General features: G+C 41.9%; 1 protein-coding gene across 2 annotated transcripts in view; it reads left to right on the top strand.

The window, feature by feature from the left end:
• The window catches only part of LOC119485162, a 31,267-nt gene extending 22,732 nt beyond the window's left edge, over nucleotides 1–8,535 (top strand). Inside the window, exons 7-9 of one of the 2 annotated variants that reach the window (XM_037764514.1) lie at nucleotides 2,949–4,517; nucleotides 6,733–6,800; nucleotides 8,353–8,535. In XM_037764514.1, the coding sequence (XP_037620442.1) occupies nucleotides 2,949–4,517; nucleotides 6,733–6,795 (1,632 nt within the window). In that variant the 3' untranslated portion in view covers nucleotides 6,796–6,800; nucleotides 8,353–8,535. Of the gene's footprint in view, nucleotides 1–2,948; nucleotides 4,518–6,732; nucleotides 6,801–8,349 lie in introns of both variants that reach the window. The other variant, XM_037764513.1, reaches the window with a different exon arrangement.
• The last annotated feature ends 501 nt before the right edge of the window (nucleotides 8,536–9,036 follow it).

The following is a 9,036-nucleotide window of genomic DNA, read 5'->3' on the forward strand; positions in this document are numbered from 1 at the left end:
AAGGGAACTGTATATACAAAATACATATATGCAAATAAGATTGATTGGATTATATTAACCAGAAGTTTAAAACAGTACAAGAAAATACCACTAATTTCTGAGGGAAATGTCTTTATTCTTTGATTTTTGGGTTGCTGGAAAAAATTTAATAAATATTTCCTGACAATGACTGATATATTTGACTTCAGGACATCTCTGACTACATACATGCTGAAAATAATTTTTTTTACTGGATTAATTTAGATATTTTCCAAAGTAAACATGTGGAGTCTTCTCAGTACCACTGGCTTAAATTCTTGGGAGATGGTAGGACATCATAGGCAGCCTTGACGGTAAAGCTCTTTCCAGGAGATCATTTTCTCCTCTACACCCTTCCATCTCATCCATTGCTCTTGCTTTGCCTGAGCCACGGGCTTTGTACATCTTGTTGCCTCCTGCTGACGTATCTCTTCCACCACAAGCCTGCGTCTCTGAGATGGAGTAGGCCTGTTTAATGCTGGTGTGCTGGCCTAGGCCACCCATCCCTTGCTGCACTTGGCTCACAATGTTAATTACGATGAGATTTCTTTACAGACAGTGCCTTCTATAAATTAAAAAAGTAATTGGGTTATTTATTTTAATGGTGCTACAATGAGATGTTTTGTTCAATACAGGGTCCTAAATTAGCACCCGCCAAATGCGGGTAAATTGTTGGCAGTGGCGGATAAAATCTTCAGGCCATTAGCCACTTTGGCAGACAGGGAAAACGCTAGCACTATGGCGCATACGCACGCTGTATCATGTTTCAGTTTGTGTGGGATCGGAGCCACGGCGGAGAGAAAAAAAAGCACTCGACAGCATGGCGCTACTAAACCTGAGGGGTGCACCTTATTTTTTTCCTGATAATGTGACACTGTTAACAACAAATCTGTGTTGCAATCAACAGGAGGAGAGTTAGTAATGTTACCTGTTAGCGGCCAGTGGCAGCACAGTCCTGCTTGGGTAAATACTAACGTTAACGGAGGTATTGAGTTATTATTATTATTATGAGATGAAAAATAGGGCTTCCCCGGACTGTGTAATTCAAACACTGTAATTTACCATGCATGGGCCTATAATGTTTTTTGTGTAAAATGTACCGAACATTGAATGACATCAGATCTAGAATGTTATTCCTTAATTTAGTGCAGAGATTTCAAAAGTGGCAGATAAAATTTCTGAGTGGCAGACAAAAAAAATACTTATCTGCCACAGTGGCAGGCAGTGAAACAAGTTAATATCAAACCCTGGATCAATTACAAATAGAGCTGTCAATTTTAACGCGATAATAACGCGTTAACGCAAATTTGTTTTAACGTCACTAATTTCTTTAACACATTGATGCAACTTGCAAATTTTAGGTTGTAGCGGCTTAGTTTTAAAGCTAGAGAGAAGATACTGGCATATGAAACTAGAAAACCTAAGGAATCCATTGTTACCAACCAGGAAAGAAAAAACTGTCATGGCCATTTTCAAAGGGGTCCCTTGACCTCTGACCTCCAGATATGTGAATGTAAATGGGTTCTATGGGTACCCACGAGTCTCCCCTTTACAGACATGTCCACTTTATGATAATCACATGCAGTTTGGGGCAAGTCATAATAGGGCTGGGCGATTATGGCCTAAAATAATATCCCGATATTTTTAGGCAATATCATGATACACGATATATATCACGATATTTTCAAATATCCTCTAAGCACTTCATAAATGCTCGATTTAACCCATTGATGCATACAATCACACCAATATGATGATTCTTGTAGTCCCTTCATTAGTGGTTTCGGAACAAGTTTTGGTACTATTTTAATCTTGCATGCAAAAAGGGGGAAATCACAAGGTCAGTTTAATAAAACAGTATCCAACAGTATTCACTTTAACTTAATAGTTTTCTGGCAATACATGCTTTATATATTTTGATAAATACATAACACACACACACACACACACACACACACACACACAGTTTTTAATGGCATGTAATAATTGTAAAGTAACTTATTGTTATATTTATCAGTAAGCTGTTATAACATTGCTGATAATAAAAAATATTATATTCCCAGTAGTGTAGAAAGACTCACCAATCGCGAGGTGTAGCCTACTGTATGGCCAAAGCTCTGCAGTCTGGTCCACTTATTCAGGCTCACAGCTTTGGTTCTGTTAGCTGGACGTTCAGATCGGTATTTGTGGAGAAGTGGGTCACCTCTGTTAGCTGGTTGGCCAACTTTTCTTTCAATGAAATGTAGAACTCCGGTAGAGCTTTCTCCGCAAAAGATTTGCGACCAGGCAGTTCATATTTTCGATCAAGTGTCTTAATGAGTCTTTTAAATCCCGGATTTTCAACTACGCTAACCGACGTTGCGATGTAGTTGTTTACAGTGGCTGGGATTTCTTTCCATTTTGCACTTTTTTTGTAATGTGGGATGCTTTGGAAAGCGAGGAAGCCAGAGTCATTTGCTTCTGGGCTGGTTCTGTTTGCTTTGGTCGTGTTCTCGTCCTTCGCCTTCTCCGGGCTCCTTCTCTCTTCGCTGCTTCCCTCCAGACCAAAATCACGCCGGCCACATATGTCACACACACACGCCCAGGAAAGAGGTGGTCTGGATGGGCGTGGAGTCTGTGACGTATGTGTGTGTGTGTGTATCTCTGAAAGGGAGAGAAGGAAATGCCAAAGCGAGTCTCATGCTGGCGGGGTGGCTTAAAAACATTACTTGACAACTTGTAGTCGATGTTAGCGATATAGTCATTTTATACACCGCGCGTAGGACAAGCTGCGATACATCGACTATATTCGATGTATCGCCCACCCTTAATTCATAATCAAGTCGGCACACTGACACACTGACAGTCTAGTCTGGTTGCTGTAAGTTCTTGTTTTAATGAATTCATGTTTTAACAAAAAACAATGTTTCTGTGTATCTGACCTTTCCCAGGTCCCTGACGTCACACCGCCTCCTCCCAGCCGAAACGTTACTTCACCAGCCAAGGAGGAGATCGGCTTCAATCAGGGTTTCCAGCGCTTCCTCAGCGTGCTCAACAAAGGAGTGGACATGGACTTCCTCAGTAGGATCGTCACTGATGACGGTGTGGATCTTCCTTTAGGTGAGGAACGCCTGAACATTCAGCCCCCTGCCGCGGAGAACAAATCTGATCCACCCTTCAGGAGAGAACAGAGCCAGCAATCTAATAGTGGAGCCTCGCTGCTGGGCCACAGTCGGACCAACAGTGGAGACGGGAAGACTGACCCGCCCAGTCAAGACAGATCCCTCATTGAGAGGCTTTCACTACCTGATGATGACGAGAAGAAGAATGACACAGGAGACCACTGTTTTGGCTCTAGTAGTCGATCCAAGTCTCCCTTGGCAGTGAAGAAGAAGAAGAAGAAGAAGAAAGAAGACGTAAAACCAAAGGTGGATGAACAGCGTGAACAGCTCCAGAACATTCTTAAAACTCTGGGGTTGAGCCTGGAAGTGGAAGAAATGAGCAAATTAGCAGACCGGACACAGGAGAGGCTGTATGGGAAGAAGCATGAAGACACAGGGGCTGACAGCAGAGGGGAGCAGGAGAGTCGGCAGAGTGGCTCTCAAAGACATTACAGTAACTCCTCCTCCTCCTCTTCCTCCTCTTCCTCCTCTGCCTCCTCCTCCTCCTCAAGGTCGACCTCTAGAAGCTTTAGTCGCAGCCCCTCTCGCCGTCGGTGCTCCCACAGCAGAGACTCGAGACGAAGGTCTGTACGCAGCCGCTCGAGAGACAGAAGCAGAGATGGACCGACATGTCAAGACGGTAACCAGGACAGCAAAGAAGCACAGAGGTACAGGGACGAAGACGGAATGGACCCCAAAGAAATCTCTCCTTATCAACATCCATATCCACCAGACCAAATGTATCCCCATCCCCACCCTGCTGCTTTTTCTGCATTTCCAGGTTACAGTTTGTCCCAGGACTCACAGTACACTGCCTACCACAGTGGCACTCACAGCGCTGTTATGAATTCTTACTGGACACATACTCAGGGGGCCATTCCTCCCTCCTTTTACCCCAGCGGGTGCCCTTATCCACAAAACATCTACCATCACTTTCCTGGCTCTGTAGTGGCACCTAACATGGTTTACCCTCATCACCACTCTCTTGACTTTAACTTACTTGTGAATCCAGACCTGTCTACGAGTGAAGGCCAGATTGGTTGTGTGTCAGGCCCTCGCTGCCTGCAAGAGATCAGCACTAAGCAGCCAGCCAATGATCGCTGTCTACAGAGACTCACCACTCACAAATGCCCCAAGAGGAAGGGGAAGTTAGAAAAAACTCAAAAGAATAGGCGTTTACGTATGCGTAGGAAAAAGAAAAAAGCGGTTCCTAAACAACAAAAAATGGCAGCAAAACAGAGTGTAAATTTGGTGGGGAAGGTGGAGGCCCCACAGCTCGCTGAAGACAACTCCGAGCAGTCAGAAGAGGAAAAACAGCCGCCAACAGAGGAGGAAATAAAGGCGAACCTGAGGAAAACGGTTAGTGGAGTGTTGGTTTTATCAGCTTCCTAATCCATCTCATTTTAGGAGGGTTTGTCCCGTTCGTCTGTACGCTTGTTAGCAGGCTATATCAAAGTCACAACAAGTGATATGTTTCATTTGTGGGTGAGGGCTTGTATTTATCAACTGTCTCAGATTAGGAAATCACTCCAGACTGACCAAAAATTCTCAGCGATGCATATGTTTTTCCTACTTTTAGGACCAGGAGTAAAAGCATTGTATCAACTTTGTTAACTTTTGAAATCACTCCTATCTTGGCCAATATTTAGGAGAGCTGTCCAGAGGTGTCCTACTCTGTTAGGCGCCAGGAGATGATGTTCAAGTAGAGATATGTGCGCACATTTTGTATGAGATGTTCATTGATCACTATTGATCATGGACTTTGTGTGAGATGAGTCCTCACAGCGACAGGGAAGATGTAGCCTTGCAACAGTGATGATTTGGTTCTTTCACGGCCACCATTTTTAATACCTTCTGCAATGAGAAATCAAGTGTCTCAGATAAAGCACAGATTCATTTATTTCCCCACCACACAGCGTTAAACCTGCAGTAGGCAGAATGTTTTTGGCGTCATTGGGCAAAAATTCCATAATAACCTTTCAGCATATTGTAATTCAAGTGTTCTGAGAGAAACCTAGACTTCTGCTCCTCCTCATGGTTCTGTTTACAGGCTTTAGAAAACTATTGGCTGTTCATTCAACGGAGGCAGCTGTCAATCACTCGTGAACTCCGATCAAACGGTCAAACTAGGCAGCGCTGATCAAATATGAATCAATATCATGTTACTGTAATGACTATTTTTCTCCTCAAATGTTCTGAGAATCATCTTGTAGTGTACTGTTTAGCAGTAAAATGAGAGAGTGCTCCGGCTGGTGGGCGGTGCTTGGTATTTCCTCAACTGATCTCAACATGGCGACCAGGTCACAAACTTTCTGATTTTACAGTTAAACAGTAGTCCCATGCAAATCCATTGCTGTGTGTGCAATATGCACAATACATACAAAAGGTATTGCAAAACGATTAATAAGTCACATAGCTCAATCAAATGATCTAGTCTACAGGTTTAAATTGTATTGGTTAATATGATTACTAGTGTAGGAGTTAAGCAAATTAGATATGTAAATGGCTCAGTTATCTATTATTTACCTATACATATAAAACCTATACACAAAAGAATGGTGCTATTTTCTGCATTTTCCATTTTTTCATTGATAATTCAAATTGCAACTGTCAGAAAACTGACAAACTTCTTGCTGAAAGTCAGTGTTCAGTAGGAAGCTTCATAAATTACTAAAACGTGTTTTTAGAGTCCCAGACACACCAAGCCAACATCAAAGAACTAGCGGTGATGAAGGCCAACTGTTGCGTCGCCAAAGACGACAGCCGACGTCCAGTTCGCATGTACGTTCTGTGCCTGCGTGAGATGAAATAACTTTCCACACCAGCAGGCGGCGGTAGTCTGGATTCAACATTCAAAAAGGGGGAAACTGGAAGACCGAGAACGGCGGATATACAAGCCGTTGTTATGATACGTTCATGAAACAAAGCGGCATTTGCCGACCATTTTCACACCGCTCTCACTCACCACTTAGCTTCATTCCAGATGTTCATGTCGCTGTGAAGATATCTGTGTGTTGGAATGATCAGATGAGATGAGAAGAGCCTTCTGTGTTTTTCCTCTTGACTTTACTCGTTGACTTGTTTTCCTCACTTCCGTTTCTCTTCTCCTGCACTGATTCGTTTAATCTGAACTGCCAAGGAGAGTGATTTCTCTCACCGACGGGCTCCGTCGCCGATTCACCGTGCCAAATTGGCCGAAAAACCACCAACACTGGCGGACGCAAGTCGACGGTGCCGCAAAAACTAGGCCAACAGACGCTCACTGACGGGCCCAAACTGTCTGACAGCCGACCGTTGGCTTTGTGTGTCAGGGCCTTTAGTCCTAAGAATGATTCTGAGATGCATGATAAATACGGGCCCAGGAATCTTTAGGATTTCTCAACATTTTCAGACGATATTTTAGAACATTTTTAGTATTTTCTCATGGAGTACCGCACATGCATATTTGAATATTTTTCATCTTGTGATTGTATAGCACCACTTGTGTTTTGAGGCATATGCTGGCTACTTAGTGGTTTAAAAATGTCACAATAATTTCTATATTGTTCAACCACTTCTATTCTTTTCTTTCAAGCTTGAAGCATTTAACCAGAAGGTGAAGCAAAAAGTCACACAGCCAGACAACTCCCTGACCTGATTAAAGTAAGTAAACTAAAGTGTGACAACACTCATTTTTGACTGTGTGTGTGTGTGTGTGTCATTGACGAATTGAAAGCTTGATTAATGTTCCCGCTTGGGAATGTTTCTGGTTTGTACAGTAAGCACTCATCAAATGAAATGTTGGAATGTTTGCTGATTTCCACTCCAATAATTCCACAGTATGATGATACCAATTTAACATGTTTTAGTTACAGTATATTATGATGCTCCATTTTAGGGGTAAAAACCAATTCCAACCAAAACATCAGAATGTCTTTCTCTTCCTTACTGAAATCATATTGTAACTAGAATTGCACTCAGAGAGCGCAGACCTCCGTCAAGGTGCGTGACTTTAAAAACAGATCACAGTGGTCACGGTGGTCAGCTTATTATTACCACGGTGTGTTTCCGTATAACGTATCGGCGGATGCCTCTCTCATTCAGCAGCCTTGTTATGTCTGTATAACGTTACACTACGTTGTCTCTCATCCCGTCATCTACCGCTTTTTTCCTTCTCACCGCGGACGGTCAACATCTCCCGCACCTCAAAGTCTCGCCACACATCGACACACGTATCTCTCTGCTCTCAGAAGAAGGCGTGGTCACGCGTCATCAACACGTCATCAGTTACACTGCACATGTGTTATACCCTGTGGTCTTAATGCTCAGGCTGATCGGAATCCTTAAAAAAATTCCTGAATCCGGATCATGATCCGGATCACCACCAAAATCTAATGGATTGTTCATTGTGCCACACCCCACCCCTCCAAAAGATTTCATTCAAATCCATCGCAAAACTTTTGGAGTAATCCTGCTAACAAACAAACAAACCAACGCTGGTGAAAACATGACCTCCTTGAAGGAGGTAATAATATAGAATTAAATGTCTATAACAATGAAATTAAATGAAAATGTCTGAAGTGGATATAGTGTTTTGAATAATGTCTTCGTTAGGGATGCATCGATCTGACTTTTTCAGTCCAGATACCGATAGCGATCCCTGGGCTTTGGGTATCAGCCGATACCGAGTACCGATCTGACACCAGTGTTTAATTAATAAGCTGTTTGCCTCACTATGTGGAAGTGACTGGGATCATTCTTTAATGTGTAAGGCAACATCAGGCTGGACTTAAACACTTTGTAAAACAAAATGTAACAAATAAATACATACATATAAATTTGGAGAATTGTTATTTATTATTAAAATAATGAATTGTACACCAGCAACATGGCAACAAATCTACAAAAAAAGTGTAAACGTTTTCAATGCAGCAACAAATTGGTAAAAACTTAAACTGGGAAATAAAGATTTTGGTATATCATGTATATAGTATATAAACATAAATTGAATTGAATAGATCGGCTCCATTGTCACCGATACCCGATCCAGCTATTTGAGTCAGCATCGTCCCGATATCCGATCCGGTATTGGTATTGGTATCGGTGCGTCCCTAGTCTTCGTGAACTGCATGATGATGATAGGACATTTGTCAGCAGCATTGAGTAACTGTCTTTGGTCTCTTGTTTCATCATTATTTTTCTCCTTTTATCGTAGATCTGCGGAGTGTCACGACGGTCTGATCATTTGAACCTGCTGTGAGCCCTGACGGACCAGGTGGACTTCATGTTCAACATTCATTATTTACACATGCAGTTAATGGTGTTACAGCACCATTTAGTATTTAAGTCGTATTTCCACATTTGTACTGAATCATTTTCAAACTCTAACAAGTAAATTAGATCTTCCTCAAAGGAATATTTTGGTGCCATTAATTGTCAGTTTGCGTTAAGACAGGTTTGACCCATTTCAGCTCTAGATTTCTGTGAATATAACTACTTTGTAACTCTGTTTCTATGCAGCCTTTTTTTCTCTTGGTGCTGTATATATTTGATTAAACAAAATATGTTTTTCAGGCTCTGTCTTAACTTGTTGATGAAATGTATATATTTGAATCATAAAAATGGTCAGGTCCAGCTGTGTTTAATTCACCCACCAATGAATGTTCCCATCATGAGTCAAGTCTAAATGGTAAGTAAGAATGGAGGTGTGTATGCTGTTGACACAAACTCTCTGGTATTACCATAGTCATGACTGTTTGACAAAAGCTAGCTTGAATTGTTGTCTTTTATTACTGCACATTTTAGAATAATCACCCACTAGAGGATGAATCCTAATGGCTTTTGTTGATTCCCTGACTTTTGATCTAGTGACACCAACTGGATAGTTATTTTTTTTTTT

This window comes from Sebastes umbrosus, chromosome 3, assembly GCF_015220745.1.
Source record: "Sebastes umbrosus isolate fSebUmb1 chromosome 3, fSebUmb1.pri, whole genome shotgun sequence".
NCBI classification, from domain to species: Eukaryota; Metazoa; Chordata; class Actinopteri; order Perciformes; family Sebastidae; genus Sebastes; species Sebastes umbrosus.